The 18,251-nt window shown below is 33.1% G+C and overlaps 1 protein-coding gene across 1 annotated transcript in view; it reads right to left on the bottom strand.

The window, feature by feature from the left end:
* The window catches only part of CCDC178 (coiled-coil domain containing 178), a 388,120-nt gene that overhangs the window by 336,879 nt on the left and 32,990 nt on the right, over positions 1-18,251 (bottom strand). Inside the window, exons 4-7 of the mRNA XM_023510168.1 lie at positions 16,871-16,893; positions 10,860-10,942; positions 8,043-8,243; positions 649-869 (exon numbers count right to left, since the gene is read on the bottom strand). Coding sequence (XP_023365936.1) covers positions 649-869; positions 8,043-8,243; positions 10,860-10,942; positions 16,871-16,893 — 528 coding nt within the window. The remainder of the gene's footprint in view (positions 1-648; positions 870-8,042; positions 8,244-10,859; positions 10,943-16,870; positions 16,894-18,251) is intronic.

Raw genomic sequence — 18,251 nt, 5'->3', positions numbered from 1 at the left:
AAAAAAAAAAAGTTGCATAAAATTACACAATGTATAATACTGTTTGTGTAATTAAAAATTACAATCTATTGTTTATAAACACAAATATGTATTAAATTAACAAATTTTGCTCAGAGACAAATGAAATTCATGATATGGACTGTCCTTTGGTGATGAAGGGAAAAACGGACCTCTTGAGAGGAGAAATTTAACAACCTGTTTACAATGTTCCAAAACAAATACGATGCAATTTTCATTTTGTAACAGGTATATATGCACTTTTTATATAATATGATCTCACAATAAGAGAGTTAAATGCTTAATTTATCATTAAAACAACTTTACTTCATTTATGTATATTCATCAACAATAAAACAGACTGACATATTCTACTGGAATTCTCCCTCAGTTCGATTAGAGCTTTAAAAAATATCAGGCTGTATTAAATCTTCAAAAAAATTTTAGCAGGTTGATTTAAATATTATTAATACTCCTAAATATGAAGATAAGGGAAAAAGACATAGTTAAATTGAATACCAGTAGATAGTAGTATGTATAGACAAATAGCAGGTCAATTTTTCACTGAAAATGAAACCTTTGGAATGACGTCTAATAGTTGAATCATTTTTGTATAACTAATTGTTTGTGAAATGTCTACCCATTCATTACCTCTCTTTTTTTTTTATAACATTCATTCAGAGCGTCCCATTCCCGTTTATGCTTTTCCTCCAACTGACGGCAACGTTCCAACATGTAGTCTATGTCTGCTTGAATCTTTTCATTAGCATCTTCTAACTGTTTCTTTTGTTCGTCAAAATGATTATGTTTGGCAACTTTATCCTCAAGATTCCACTGTAATTCTATAATATCTCTCAAATAAGTCTCGTGTTCTAGATATAGAATAAAAACCAAAAAATCTGATTTCAACACAGCAGGTGCAGAGGTCTGAAGGAAATCTTCGATAATAAATAAATATGAATTGTTTTAGTTGCAGAAAATGCTTATGTGTGAATCTTACTAAATAAAAAGAAATACTATATAATATACTATTGTCTTTATTCATCATTGAAAGTATTAAAATACAGTTTATAAGCCAATGATTATTTTAGCACAATCCTATTTAATAAGATCAACGTATATAATGATCCTTACATATACTGATCTACTCCGCACTCTCTGTGATTGCTTCAAAGTGAGAAGAACTTCCAAGAGTAGCGGCCTTTCAAAACCACCAGAAAGGAATGACAAAATGGGAGTTATAAATACCAGAATGAAAAGGCAAAAATGATTATTTTCTGATTATATAACTGTATGACAAAACTCACAAAAGAAGCAACCGAAATTTATCAAAAATGATAAGACAGTTCATGTAAACGTGACATACAAAAGGGCTTGTCTATATGAAGAATATAACTGAAAATAGAATAACTTCAATAAAACAAAACTAAAACATAATATAAACAGCATAAATCCGTTAACAAACCCAACACGAACTGGACAAAGTCTAGGGGAAGAAAATGACCAAATGTTATCAAACAACATAAAAGTAAATTTAAATAAACGGATAAAAAAATTCATTCTTTATAAAAATGTTGGAAATTTTAAGCATGAAAATTTCCTTCAATTAACTTTTAAATTTAAAAATTAATTAAATCTCAATCAATAGACAAGAACAATTTTAGAGAAATTAAACTAAAATACTTTATAGTTCTATTAAGTCACTAATGTTAAATTAATCTTATACTCTAGGAATAAAAGTAGGTTGTCTATTTTTTTCATGTTCATTATAAATTTCTTGATGGGATTTGTTGGTGTCTTCAGTTAGAATTTTTTGCATTTATATTTAGTATTTAGGCCTATAATATTTCATATCTGTGCCTTCCTCATCTAGTTCTGGGTTACAATGATTGCTATCTTCTTAAATCATTGTTGTTTTTTCTTTATTTTTTTTTGTCTATGATTTTGTGAAAGTTTAAAAATGTATATTAAGCCATATTCTCCTTGATAATTGAGCCTTCTTTTTTAATAAAACAAAAGCTATTGATTTCCCTTTAATGACTTGGCTTTTTCTTACACTTTTGAAGAAAGATTTAATGATACGTTTTTAATGATATATTTGCACAGTTTTCCTTGGATGTGTGCAATGTTTGACACCATCACTTTCCTGTTTTGTTTACCCTAACAAACTAGGCCATAAGACTGTGTTTTTAAATAAGAGTCAAACATTATCCTGTTAAATATCATCATTGTTATTTTTATAATAATCTACTATAAAATATTCATTATATACTCTCATTCTATATTCCATGCTTTAAAGTATTTTATTTACATTTTCCTTCTCCTTGTGTTGATGTGATGCATTCCTTGAAACTTCTTTAAATTTTATAATTATTATTTCTCTCTTCTGAGTTTAATAAACAATTTAACCAATTATTTAACGTATTTTTCATTTTTTTGTTTTCCTTAAAAAATAACTTCTTGTCCTTACTTTTATTTTAAACCTCTCTTTTAATTTCTTGAAATATATCAACAATTATTTTATAATCGCATGTATATTCTAATAGCTGACAAATTTTGAGCGACATTCTGTCATTTGTTTCTATTTATTCACATTCATTGGACCTCAATCTCTGTGTGTTTTATAGTATTTGATATCAAGCTACTTTCTTCCTCTGAACTTTATTTAAGATAATTTCTTTATTCCTAGTTTGACATTTTAGTGAGCTGGAAAAAAATCTGTCTTTGTTTCTCCCAGATGACCAACTTTACTTACCACGATATTACTACTTTCCGACTTTGAGACACACAGGCAGCAGAATTCGCATCACAAATCCAGTTGAGATCAGCATGTCAAAAACATTCAGGGAACATTTTCTTTCTGCACTAAGAGACTCAAACATGATCCTTTGCTGGTCATTCAATACCAACCACACTCTCATGCTGAAGATGGAGGCCTCTGGATTCTCATTTCATGTCATGGTCTCTAACTACACTTGTCACTTGGATAAGGTGACCAGACTTCCCGCTTTTGGTGGGACAGTCCCGATTCTTAACAATTTGTCCTGCATCCTGTGGCATTTTTAAAAAGTCCTGATTTTTGGAAAGCATGCACTACAAGCTAGGGAAAGGCGGGACAATGGGAAGGGAATATACCAGCTGTGAAAAAGGTTAATGTAAGTCCATTTGTTTAATTTTTTTTTTTGAGACCCAAGGGCCTCAAGCTATCCCCCTGGGTAGAGTGCAGTGGCATCACAGCTCACAACAACCTCCAACTCCTGGGCTCAAGTGAGTCTCCTGCTTCTGCCTCCCAAGTAGCTGGGACTACAGGCGCCCACCACAACACCCAGCTATTTTTCGGTTGCAGCTGTCATTGTTGTTTGGCGGGCCTGGGCTGGATTCAAACCCACCACCTTAGGTATATGTGGCTGGTGCCTTAGGGGAATGAAGATGTTAATGTAACTTCATTTGGAAATGAAAAGGCTAAGGTAAACTCCCTACTCCCTTCCTGGGCAAGGTTGCCCAGATGGACTGGTGCCTTACTCCTTTGAGCCACAGGCGCAGCCCTATACATAATTTTTTAAATGTATTATATTGTAAATTGTACTTATGTGAAAATTTAAAATATATATATATAACAATACTATTTTTGCATTCTATAAAAATTTTTGTTGCTCCATATGGACCAAATTTTTAATTAAGAACCCCCTGGTCAATGGTGTCCTGCTTTACCAATGTTAAAATCTGGTCACCTTACACTTGGAGTGACCCACAGGCTTTTTTTCCAGTCCCCCATGCTCTATAAGTATATCCAAAAGGGAACCCAAACACATCAGCATTTTGAAGATCTTCACAAGGCTAAATCTCACACTAATCCCTACTGATTTCCAGAAGTTCCCATGTCACACTTAAATGCTGGTCTTGTTTTATTTCCTGCTTTATTGGCAACTTATTAGGATATTATAAAATGATTTTTAAAAATTCAAATACATGAACAACTCACAATTTAAAAAGGAACATTGATAACATTGGCTTCTTCTCTGATTTTATAGTAGAAATAATAATTGGAAATTTCAATACTCTGTTCTCAACAACTCAAGCAACAACCGGACAGAAAATCATTAAGGAGAATGAAGACTTTAAAAGCACTACAGACCAAATTGACCTGATATTTATATAAATACTGTACTCAACAATAGCAGTATATTAATTTTAACCACACAGAACATTCTCTAGGACAGATAAAATTCTAGGCAATTTATAAACTGAAATTTATAAATTTTAACATGATTGAAACAAAATGTTTCTTAGCATAATAAAATTAAATGAGACATACGTGATAACAGAAAATTTGTGAAAATTTTATGAAATTCCAATATACTTGTTAACTAAATAGCAAGTTTTAAATAATCCAAGTTCCAAATATAAATCACACAGAGATTTAGAAAATATTTTGAACTATATAAAAATGAACTCAGAGCATTTGAACATTTATAAAAAGCAACTGATGAAGTGCTAAAAAAGAAATGCACAGCTTTTAATTGACAATCTACAAAAGGAAAAAAAGGCATCAAATAAATTGTCAAAGCTTAAAAACTTCATAAGATAAGAAATGTAGTAGGCCAAATTATTCCCAAAGCAAGCAAAACATAGGAAACTGGAGAAGAAATCAATGACACCAGATCTGAAGAACAACAGACAAATCAGTAAAAGCAAAAAGCAACTTTTGAAAAAGATCAACACACTTCAAAAATCTATTGCTGGACTGACCAAGACAAGAGACAAGGCATAATTTACCAAAATTTGGAATGAAAGACATGCCATCACTACTGCTATTATAGAATTTAAAATAATTATAAGGGGATAACATAACAAATTTATGCCAAGAAATGAGATACGTAAAATAAAATTAGCAAGTTCCTCAGCAGATACATATTATCAAAACTAACTCAAGAAGACATGGAAAACAAAAGAGAATTAAAACCAGCAAAGAAGATGAATTTGCTATTAATAATATGCTGATAATTTTGAGCTTAAATATCTTAGCCATGGATAGAAAAGTCAAAAAACTGGATTCTGAGTAGAAAAAGAATGACTCTAAGGAAGTAAAAATAAATTTCCAACTTGAAACTTACAAAGGTTTAGAGATCAAAATTTGGCTAAGAAATTACAATGACAACTGATCTAGAGCCAGTAAAAATCCCATGATTCCACTAGAAGCCAAAAAGAAAAGAATCCCTGGACTTCCCTAGAAAGTGATAAGGGCTGAAGATGGAAGCACTAGGACATATGTGGAGACCACAGTAGAAACGATTGATATCAGGGATAGTTAATAGAGGTAAGAGTAACACATCATTCACTTTCCTCCCCCTTGGGATAGAGATAATTTCTTGTCACCTAGATTCTTGGTTTGACTATGTTAATGATTTTGGCCCAAGGAAGTGAAAAAGAATGAAAGTGTGCTAGTTCCAAGCTGATACTTTGAGCAGCATCCTATGTTTCTACTCACCATTTGATAGTCTCTCCCTTTGCCATGGGAAGCCATGGCCCTGGGAGGCTGCTAGCCAAAGACGAGAGACACATGAAGCAGAACTGAGCCCAGCACGGCTTTGAACCAAGGCTCAGACTTACAGTCTGAAAGACCCTCCTCAGTCAAATTGTAGGTGAAAAAAAAAGAAAATGCTATTATAAGCAACTGAGACCCAAGGTATTTGTTACAAAGAATCAGTGTAGTGATAACTAAGTAATACGTGAGACATAATTTACCGTGACCTTTGTCCATGGCAGAGGCACTCTGGTGAGCATTAAGTGGAACACACTCATCTTCATGTTCTGTCCTTTTTGAAAGCCCAGACTTCCTTTTACCAATAGTACATGCAAATTTTTTTCAAGTGTCTACCACCCTGCCATGACTTGAGCCACTTTCCACACATACCTTGAATGACACCTCCTTTTTCAAGGAATATTTAAAATTCTACCTACCAGGGCGATTTTTCTTAAACTTTTTCATGCTGGTACTGGGATGCAGCAACTGTCCAAATTGTTGTTGGCATACCATTCAAATACGTTCATTCACAAACCAAAGCTGTGGTTTAATTTTTCCCACTTTCATTAGAAGTACACATGGAGGCCTAAGTACACATAAGAGAAGGACAGAGAATCTACCCAATTGGGCACAGTAGGAATCCCTGAGGATTCCAAGCCATTCGCCTGTGTCTGCGGATGATGCTTGGGTTTAATGTACGGATTTTTTTTTTTAATTTTGCAAGTGAAAACTATTATGCACATCCAAATTTATCATTTGGATGATAATATAACACCCAAATCCTGACAAGAAACTTGTTTCTAGTTATCTTTATTAACAAGGAAAAGAAAAAAAAAATGCTAGATAATTGGCCACATCATGGATGTTAAGGGATGTTATTTTCAAGCGGAGGATGCAGTCAATTCATAGTGACCAAGCAGAGAGGAAGGTAGCCAGAGCTCTGAATACCCCGTCTCCTTCTTCATTATCTCCCCGTGGTCTCCGGCTGCTAACTCTCATTGCTTGAAACCAACAGGAAGACCAATCACAAAATAGATCTTTGATACAGTCCATTATGAATCAGCCTACCTGGCCACAAAAGATATAAGGCTACGTAAGATTATATGCAAATTGATGAGCTAAAGAACTGAAATGAAGCAGGCCCTCATCATTAACTTTTCTACTATTAATAATAAGGAAGAGTTGAAGATGACTTTTTGTGGATGTGACTGTGAGTCTGCTCAAGTTCTATCCGGATCTAGAATTTCTCAGGGTGCCGATTCCGACCTTCATGTAGCCTCGGTGACTCTAAAGCAGCACTATATATGTATGTTTACATTTATAAATTACAGATCTATTATTGTGTTAGTAGAGTGTGCATATTACAAATTCTATTCACAAATAGAATTATAAAAAGAAAAATATTTACAATATTAACATAAATAAAAATTTTTTTTTTTTTTGCTTGTATGAAAGGTCTTTATTGGTGGGGAAGGGAGGCTGCAGAGCAGCACCAAGGAGGAAAGAAAAGGAGAGAGAAAAGAGGAGATGTGAAGAGGAGAGAGAGTGGGGGAGAAGAGAAGAGAGCATAAATAAAAATTCTAATCTTTTCTTTCAACTCCCTGGGATGTGTATACCCTACTTTGGCAACCAGTTTTAGAGGACTTATGAATTATAACATGGTGTAAGGGTGTAAGTATGACACTGAACTTGAATTAATAGCTATTGTGCTAGGGCAATAATAACATTCTCTTATCTCTCAAAGATTCTTTGGTTTAAATTATAGATTATATGAGTACTCTAAAAAAACAACTACAAAAAAAAAACTCTTATACAGTATGCATACCCAGAATTAAAATTTACCCTGGGAAAAGGATAAGAAACTCCCAACTTGATGCAGAGTATGGTAGTCAGCAGGGTTTGATAGACATGTTTGTAAGACCCAAACATCCAATCTCTTTAGATTCTTTAGGTCCCTCACCTGTGATCCCTCACCATAAGTCCCTCATTCTGTGATCTTCTTAAACGTTTGTTACTTGCAAAACTCTTGGAAACATTTTAGGTTTTAATATTTACTAGAAGCTCCCAAAGCAAATTTACAATTGAATTCTCAAAAACAGATGCATGTAGTTCCTAACATATCATTTAGAACTATTTCAAATTTTCTAGTTTTAAAGATGTGGCTAATGACACCAACTAGCAATCACTTTAATCCAATATTTCTGGGAACTCAAACACTCTATAGTCATTATAGGATATACATGTGGAGAGTTTGCATGCCCTTGAGTACTGTAAATGCTGTGGAATTTCTAACAGAGTCAAAGGACAGCAGGTCTAGTTTTGCTCAATGCAGTCTCAGTTTACGTGGACTAATACAAACCCAGCAGGATTTTTAATATCATCTCTCAAAAGTGCCTTAGTTTGTATGCAAAATAATATAGTCACTCTAAACAGAGGTGGATTTTTCACATACAGAGCTGCAACTGATTATCTGTGCCTCTCTAACAGAGTAAGTGGCAATATGAAAAATTCTTAGTATTACCTTTCTGCACAGCTAAAGGGAGTTCTTGAAGTTTCCAGATTGACCATGAGTCAATTTTCGTACTAATCTGCGTCTTTCTTGCTCTTTGTCGGTTTAAAGCTTCTTCAGCATCTGCCCGGTCAGTTTCTAGACTCTTAATGAGATGGATGGTCTCTGATAGTAATGTTTCCATTTCCTGCTTTAATTCTGGACACCTTTCATCTTAAATAGATGAATATGCATTCACATTTGTTAATAAATCAGCCTATATACCAGGTGAGGGAATTACTGGTTACAGTATTATTCCTTTAAATATTTATATACTTCATGAGGGAATGTTAGATAAATGAATTAAATGAATTACCCTTTTAACAAACAGTTAAAAATGATTATTAGGACCTTTGAAATATATTTGAATAATTATTTTATGAAATAATTCGAATAAGTAAATTGCACCCAATTTTCAACAATAATATTGTAATTGAAGGAAAGAAAACACATCTCTCATTACATGTTGTACTATAGAGATTTAGTTTTAATTCATGCTGTATTTCTTATTCTATAAAAAAACATAATAATTACATCATATAAATGCTGAAAATCCTCAGCTTGTTCCTAAAAACAAGGCAGTTTATAACCTTCAGTCTTAACAGATAATAACTTCTTTACTTGGCCTTGCTAGGAATTCATCAGAATTTCCAAATCCCATGTTTCAGTTATAATACACATTATTTCCTTTAATGAGACATAGTTCCTTAGTTCTCATAATTCCTTTTTGATTCCTGGGACATAGTTTTGGAATGTTATGACTTAATGTAAATAAAATTATTCCCATGTCTATTTGTGAAATAAATGTACATAAGCCTGTATGTTCCTGGGAACATATGCTCTCCTCTGGAAGTCAGGAGGGTAAAGGAGGCAGGTATGAGTCCTATAGCTGTGGAATTTACACCTATGAGCAATGACTTTTACTTAAAGGTGACATGACAAGACTATTACATACATAACCACAAAGTGTCAAAAAATACGAAACCCCAAAGAGCTGAGGCTGAAGGGAAAATAATGAATCTAGATCAAGAAGAAAGGAAACTAATAATTTTTTTTTTATTTTGCTTTTGGATGATAAAGATAATGATCTTCTGATAGATGGTAACATCACATAATGGTTATAAGTACAAGTTCAGCAGTCACACGGTTGTTAATTTTAATCTGTTGGACTTGCCAAAGAAATTCAGCATGCTGCCTCAAAAGAATTCTTGAGAAACAGATTTCTTTTAATATAAAAAATGATTTTCTCTGGACTGGTCTTTCATTTGATCTCTTTGAATATACTGTTTAATTTTATCAAATTCTACTATGTCAGGGGCACTTTACATTGTATCTTGTCTTTTAATGAAAGCATATTCCTTAAACACTGTCTTTTTCAGTCAGTTTATGATTCATTCTATAATCACTTCAGTAATGAAATTTCAGTCCGAATCACATGACTAAGCTAACCCACTGATACTTAAAGCATTTCTGACTGGATATAGACGTCTTACCAAAGTTGTTCATTATGTTTGTACAAGTTGTATTTAACATTGTTCCTATAATAGCATCCTAAAAAATATGCTCCATATATGACATGGGGGGCCTCTACTATTTAACATCTCCCTCAATTTTTTTCCTGAATACCATCTAAATTAGTTCATTGTTTCACATTGACTAAGTGAGCAACTACCTACCTTTTTTTTTTAACACAAACACTTACTTACAATAAATCCCCCTTATCCTACTAGTTTTACATTTTGTACCCAAATATACATATTTTTAATAAATGAAACTATAGTTAAACTGTGACCGTGACCATCGATAGATTCATCTTTTCTCCTAGCACCCTAGCGTATTTTTAATGTGAAAACTTGCTAAGTAGTGATAAAGGTTTTCATCATCATTGTAGACACAAATAGTAAACAAACAAACAAAAAAACCCCAGTAAAGATAGAGCCTATCTATGAACGAAAGTTTTGAAGAACAAAATATTCTGTTTTAAAAGGAAAATGTCCTGAATTTATTAGTTATTCTCCATTAAGGTTCTTAGCAAATTTTTAAGGTGGAAGGAAGAAGAGGTATTTAATAAAATTTCAAGAATATATTCAAATCTGTTGAAGTAATGTTAATACAAATTTTAAACCAGTATATGAAATTATTATGAATTTTAAAAATCATGATGAGAATATTAATTGTAACTTAAACATAAGTTAGAGCTGTGATGTCCAATATGATACCATGATCCACTTAAGTACATTCAGCTTCAAGAGAGGTGGACAACCATCATAATATAACCAGCACCTAGATGAGTATTTGATATATAATATTCATTAATAAATATTTGTGGAATGAATGCTTAAACAATATAAATGGCTCTTTTCTCTTACATACACTCATAAGAATTGTATACTTCTTTGTCTTTTTTTTTTTTTTTTGAGACAGAGCTTCAAGCTGTTACCCTGGGTAGAGTGCTATGGCCTCACAGTTCACAGCAACCTCCAACTCCTGGGCTCAAGCGATTTTCCTGCCTCCACCTCCCAAGTAGTTAGGACTACAGGTGCCTGCCACAATGCCGGGCTATTTTTTTTGGTTGCAGCCGTCATTGTTGTTTGGCGGGCCTGGGCTGGATTCGAACCCGCCAGCTCAGATGTATGTGGCTGGCACTTTAGCTGCTTAAGCCACAGGCGCCAAGCCAAGAATTATAAACTTCTTAAACAAGATTACTGTGACAATCTGAAATATATTAAATAAAAAGTCAATGGGCTTTTAAATATAATTACATTTATTTAATTATAAGAAAAACTTCACCTCTCTCTTCTTGTTTAACCTCTTCCTCTGATGTGACAATACTAACATCTTCTTTCAGGTCTCTTATGGAAGAAATTCTGCTCCTGTAAATGGAGAAAGAAGAAATCAATCAGTAAAAGAAGGCCAGTATTTAAGGTTAGTTTAAAAAAATTGTAGGTGCTCTTCTTTGAATTTTAAATCTTTGTTGTGAAACTCACTATATTTGATAATCTTACTATCAGAAGACTGATCAAAGTTCTAATAGGCAATGGGATTTACACTTAATGGCAAATTAAGAGAAACTTAAAATCTGTTAACAAGTGACCCAAAATTTCTTGAGAAGATATTAAAGCTGTATTTTGTTTTAAAGACATTAGTCTTTCCAAGAGCATGTTTCTATAAGGAAAAAGACGTATATTGAGAATAATTGTAATGAGTTATTTCTCTAATTTCAGTTTAGCAGTTTCTGAGAATCAATGTAATTTACAATGAGAAAAAAATACCGTTCCCCATTTTAAAGTTAATAAGCTTCTAGAAAAACATCTAAATTAAAACGACATTTCCTTTCTAAAGTATCCACTTAAGGCTCTGTAAGTTAAATAACAAAATAGTTCTCATTCTCAGTGTTTCCCCGGTCCTATTCAAGAATCCCAAACTCGTCTTCATTGGATTTTTTGGAACAGTATATTTTTTTTCTACCCAAAATTACAAGAAAGTTGGTATCAACAACAAAACAGAGAGTTTCTTTTGAAATAATTATTTATATTTCCTGATGAAGAAGTATTAAAATTAATTTTAAATCTGTATACACATTAAAAATCATGAACATAATATAAATCAATCCATGTTCACTCTCTTCAGAGGTTGCATGCCATGAAGTGATCTAATGATATTTCAGTTATAATAAAAGTAGTCACGAAATTTTACATGTGGTTGTTTCCAGTTTATTAACACTTCTTACATTTCTAATGGCTGCATATTTTGTCTTTTTGTTGTCCCATCATTTGTTTGGAAAAGTCTATCTGTTCCCAGGTTAGAGAAATATTCATTATATTTACTTGGTTTAGTTTTAATTTTTATTTCAAAATGTTTTTGTTGAAAAATGCAGTGTAGTGTTTCTTGTTTGTTTTCAAAAAAATTGAAAAATAATTGCCTCAGCATCAATTAGTAAGTAATGATTTCTCTGCAAGCTTTTAATGTCAGTTATATAACATGGTAAATTATTACACATAATTAGATCTATTTTGGGGTATTCTCTTCAAAAGTACAGTTAGTTCTTCTTGAACCAGTGAAAATCTATGTTAATTCTTCTCCTTTTAAATTGAGACAAAAATCACAAAACATAATATAAACCATTTGAAAGAATAAACACTTTAGTGGCATTTTATTATTGTCCATTTAAAATGTGGTACCAACGTGATCCCATCTAGTTCCAAAACATCCTCATCCCCTTAACAGTATACTCCCTACTCACGCGGCAATCATTCTTCTTTCCCCAACTCAATTGTCTCTAGCAACACCTAATCTGCTTTCTGTCTCTGTGGATGTACCTATTGTGGATATTTCACATAAATGGAATCAAATAATTAGTGACCTATGTGTCTGCCTTTTTCAGCTTAGCATAATAGTTCCAAGGTTTATTAATACAGAAGAAGTTCATTTATTTTTATGTTGGAATAATATAAATCATGCTTTGCTTACCTACTAATCCATTGATGGATTTGGGTTGTTTCCACCTTTTGACTACTGCTACTATTTATGTTGTGAACATGTGTATGTAAGGTTTCGTTTGAACACCTGTTTTGAGGAGTTTGGGGAATACATGTTGGATTGAAATTGCTGGATCATATGGCAATTTTACTTTTCACTTGTTGATAAGTCAACCAAGTATTTTTTCACATTGTCCAAACCATTTTATATTCACACTAGCAATGTACAAGGACTCCAGTGTCGAATAACAGTGACAAGAGCAGGCATTCTTATCTTGCTGCTATTCTCATGTTGGACTTTCAGTTGTCCCCATTAAGTACAATACAGGCCAAAGGTTTTTAATAAATGTCCTTTGCTGTGTTCAGGAAGTTCCCCTACAATCTGGTATTATAAAAGATGTTGGTTTGTGTCATAAGTTTTTCACACCAACCTCAATTTGGTTCCCATGGATTGCTCCCTTCATTTGATTAATGTGGGGTATTTCATCAATTAATTTGTGTATGCACAACCACTCTTACCTTCCAATGGCAATAAATCTCACTTGCACATGATGTATAGTAACGTGCTGCTGGGCTAAGGTTGCTAGAATTGGGTTAAGGATTTTGGTACATATGTTCATAAAGACATCTGACACAGTTTTCTAGTGATGTCTTTATCTGATTTGGGCCTCATAGAATGACTTAGGATGTTTTCCCCTTTTCTTCTATGTTCTGAAAGATTTTGAGAAGGGTTGATGTTAATTCTTTCAATGCTTAGTAGAATTTACCAGTGAAGCTATCAAGTTCTGGGCTTTTCTTTGTTAGGAAGTTTTTGAGCACTCATTCCATTTTTTAAAAATTTTTATAGGTCTGTTCAGAGGTTTTACTTTTTCCTAAGTTTATAGGCTAATTTTAAGTCTATCTTACTCTTTCTCATCTATTCTGAATGTATAAATGTAGGTTACTTCATTTGGATTCCTCTTCTTTAGTGTAAGCATTTACAACTCTAAATTTCCCTCGGTGTATTACTTTTGTTGCATCTCATAACTTTTAGTAGATTGTGGTTTCATTTTCATCCATCTCAAAGTGTTTTCTAATTTTCCCTACCATTCTTATTCTGACCCATTGATTCAAAAAGAATATTTTGTTTAATTTCCACATTTATGTGAAGTTTCTAGGTTTCTGTTACTGATTTTAGTTTCATTCTACTGGGTCAGAAAAGATACCTTCTATGATTCTGATCTTTTTAACCTCCTTGAGATTTGTTTGTGGCCTAACATATGATCTACCTTAAAGAATGCTTATGTGCATCTTAGAAGAACGCATTCTCTGTTGTTGCTTGATGGAGTGCGCTATGTAAGTTGCCTATGCTTAGTTGGTTCTGGTGATGTTTGAGACTACTTCCTTGTTGATTTGCTGTTGAGTTCTTTTATCTGTTATTGAAAGTCAAGGCACTGGATTCTCAAACACTTAGTGTAAAATTGTCTGTTTCTGCCTTCAATTCTGTTAGTATTTTTCATGTATTTTGAGGTTTATGTTGTCAAGTGTGTATATTTAGAATTTTTATGTCTTCTTGACTGAGTCACAATTTTATCAACATATCAGATAATCTTCTGAACAGGTTTTGATTTAAATTCTATTTCACGTGATACTGGTATAGCCACCCTGGTTCTCTTTCGGTTACTATCGGCATTGAATATGTTTCCTTATACTTTCACTTTCAAACTACTTGAATCTTTGGATTTCAAATGAGTTTCTTATATAGTTGTCTGATGTATTTTTATACATTCTACCATTCTGTATCATTTAATTGGTGAGTTTAATCATTTTCATACAAATCAGTTACTATCAAAGAACGTTTTGGGCCACTTTGATATTTATTTTGTATGCTATTTATATCTTTTTCATTACCCAACTCCTCTGTAACTAATAATTTTAATTAGTTTTGTCCTATTACATTGTTTCAGTTTCGTGTTTGCTTTTTTTTTGAGACAGAGTCTCACTGTCGCCCTCAGTAGAGTACAGTGGTGTCACAGCTCACAGCAACCTCCAATGCTTGGACGTAAGTGATTCTCTTGCCTCAGCCTCCCAAGTAGCTGGGAGTACAGGCACCCACCACAACGTCTGGTTATTTTTTGTTGCAGCTGTCACTGTTGTTTAGCTAACCCAGGGTTGGTTTCGAACTCATCAACCTCAGTGTATGTTGTTTGCATTTTTAAATACTTTTTCTAAGAATGTATCCTGAAGCTTACAATTAACATCTTAACTTTATGCCTGTATTAAAATCAATATAGTTTCAATAGTATAATAAATCTCTGTCCTTCTCTTGCCATTATCACAAATTACACATTTATACCTTGAGTTTCCATTAGCATAAATTTACCATTGAGTTTTATTTATGTCTTTTTACTCATACAGAGGAAAAATAGTTAGTAGACAGAGATACCATTACGCAAAATTTGACATTTCTCTTTGTAATTACCTTTACTATTGTTCCTATATTGTCATAGAGCTTCAAGTTTCTCATTTGTGTTACTTTCTTTTCAGTCTGAAAGACAACTTTTAGGATTTTTCATAAGAAGGGTCTATTGTTGATACACCTCCTTCAGCTTTTGTTTATCTGGAAATGTCTTAATTTCACTTTGATTTTTAAAGGATACTTTTGTAGGATTCAGAATTCTTCACTGACAATTATTTTTTCTTCTGGCATTAAAACATGTCATCACCTGCCTTCTGATTTTCAAAGTTTCTAATGAGAAAATCCATATTAATCTTATTGGGGAATCCCTTATACATAACTAAATGCTCCTCAGTTGCTGGTTACGAGATTGTCTCTTTGCTTCAGGCTTTTGACAATTAGCCTAAAATGTGTATGGCTGTGGGTCTGTTTGACTGTTTCCTACTTGGAGTTTATTGAGTTTAATGGATGTGTGGATTCGTGTTTTCATCAAATTGTTTTTTTATTCATCAGATGTTTCTCCAGATATTCTTTATTTCTCTTTTTTCTCTCTATTACCTTTAGCTTTTGGACTCCTGTTATGTTTGATGGTGTTCCTCAGGATTGTTAGGCACTCGTTATTTTTCTTTATCTCTTTGTTTTTTCACTTCTTACCCTGTAAATCTCTATTGATCTATCAAGTTCATTGATTCTTTCCTCTGTCTGCTCAAATCTGCGGTTAAACCCCTAAGTGACATTTTTAATTTGAGTTATACTTTTCAGCTCCAGAATTTCTATTCAGTGAATTTTTACAATTTCTGTCTTTATTGTGGTTGTTTTTTGTTTTGTAATGTCTGTATTCTTTACCATGTGTGACCACTGAAATCTGTTTCCTTTGCTTACTGGTAAGCTAAGTTGTCTGAGTTAGCTTAAATGCCTAGAGTCAAAAGAAAGGAAAAAAATATTCTCCCAACTTTAGGAGGTTGGTTGCAAGTTAGGGTACTCCTTCACTGCCTATTTAGTCTGTTTACAGTCCTGCTTCTGCCTTTGATTCTCCCTTGTGCAAATCTCAAAGCTTTGCTAGAGATAAAAAAAAAAAAAAAAAAAAAAAAAAGAGCATCTTCTCAGGTCTTTTCTGAACACATTTCTAGCCCTCATTATATGTGTCCAATATGTGGAGACCTTTGAATAAACCAATTCCCTTTTGTATCAATCTCTTTTCCCAGCCTCTTTCTTCTGGAGCATTTTGGTCTAATACTCATCCCAGCTGTTATCCATAGCCTCAGGCTGCTTGTGGCAAGTATATGCCTTTAAATGCTTTAGCAAACACTGCCTGGAAGCAGCCTCAGCCCCATGATTGCTCTAAGTCAGGCAAAACAAAGACAAGTCTCTTTTGCTGGTTCTTCAGGGAGCTGTCAAACAGGTCAAAACACTGAAACACAACTCTTTCAGAATAAGGTCCCTATTGTTCCCTCTGGCGCTGGCAATCTGCACAAGTGTGCACTGCTCTCTTCAGGGCTCCACCAACCTGAGGGGTGGAGGTGGTGAGAGGGAGTTTAAAGTGCCTCAGTGCTCTAGTAATGCAATGTAGCAGCTTCTTTCTTCATTAAACTTTCCCCTGGTGGTTGTGAAGTTTTTTACTAGATTCCAGATATCTGCAAAAATTGATTCTGACCACCATTTTGTAATCTTTATATTTGTTTTTGTGGGATAGAGCCCTGGAGATCCCTGTTCTGCCATTTTCAGTAAGATCCTCATTCTCATACTTTTAAAATATACCTTAATATCTCATGTGTTAAATACTGCACTCAATTTCCTATTCCTTCGGAAATAAACTGGACTATAGCAGATGATCAAAGTTTTAACATTAATAATAAAACAATGAAGGAAGCATAAAAGTTTCTTACCATTCTTCAAAAGAAGTTTCAAACTGTCAAAATAAAAAAATCTCATTAAAAATAAAATTTTAAGCATCCTAAAAATCAGTTGGTAAACTTCACTTAAAATTAAAGTCCTTAATAAAATTGTTGATTCTCTACTGCATATACCCCACTATATTTTTGTCTATTTCTACTCTCTGCTGTTTCCCAAACATGTATGTACTTCTTCTGCCTAGGCCTGTCTTTTTATTATTACCTCCTTGTAATTGTTACCTTTCATCTCTGTGATTCCAAATATTACCCCTCTATCAAGTGCTAATTCCAATGCCACTTATTCCCAAAAGACTTTCCATGCAATCAGCAGTTCATGATATCCACTGAAATTTAATATATTACCAAACAGCAGGAAACACAAAATTATATGTGAGTTTACAAATATTTGGTTTTTCATGATATGTATGTGACTATACATAGTCATATATAATATATATATGTATTTTATATATGTATATATGACTATATACTATATACTATAATATATATATGACTTTAGTATATAGTCATATATATATCTATGTATTTTTTCCAGATTTTGGTAGGGTATGTTCATTAAAGAGAAGTAATCACATATGGTAAATTTGTATATACACAGAAATGTAAATTTCATATATATATGAATATGTATATATATAGTCCCATATCGTGCAACAACAAATACGCATTCTGAAAATCTTTTGTTGGTCAATTTCACCATTGTGCAAACATCATAGAGTATACTTACACAAAACCAGATAGTATGTCTTAGTTCTTATTATACACCTAGGCTATATGGTATAGCCTATTGCTCCTAAATTACAAACCTGCACAGCATAATACTATACTGAATACTGTAGGAATTATAAGACAATAATAAATATTTTCATTTCCAAACATAGAAAAAGTATAGAAAAATATGGTATTGTAATCTGATGGTCTACACTGACCAAGATAATATCCTACGTGGCTATGGTACACTCTCTCTCTCTCTGTCTTTCTCTGATATACATATATAGTGTGTGTGTGGTGTGTACATGTGTGTACAAAAACATGGAAAACATAAAATAATAAAATCAATGAAACAAATATTTTAGAAGAATTTCAAGAAACAGAAAGTGGTCAGATTAGACTGATTAAAAAAGTAAAGAAAAATGCTCAAAATAGACATCTTGGAAAACATCTCAAGATATATTAAAGGAGTCTTTATGGAGCCTATGAGGAAGTCCCAGTATGTGAGGAGAAGCAAGCAATAAATAGATGAAGGGGGCAGCGTTTGTGGCTCAAAGGAATAGGGCATCAGCCCCATATACGAGGTGGCAGGTTCAGGTTCAAACCCAGCCCTACCCAAAAACTGCAAAAAAAAAAAAAAAAA

The sequence above is a fragment of the Otolemur garnettii genome, unplaced genomic scaffold (genome assembly GCF_000181295.1).
Source record: "Otolemur garnettii isolate 467f Iridium unplaced genomic scaffold, OtoGar3 scaffold00012, whole genome shotgun sequence".
In the NCBI taxonomy this organism is placed as follows: Eukaryota; Metazoa; Chordata; class Mammalia; order Primates; family Galagidae; genus Otolemur; species Otolemur garnettii.
Note: the sequence above shows the minus strand (reverse complement) of the source record. Positions and strands in the feature narration are given on the sequence as shown.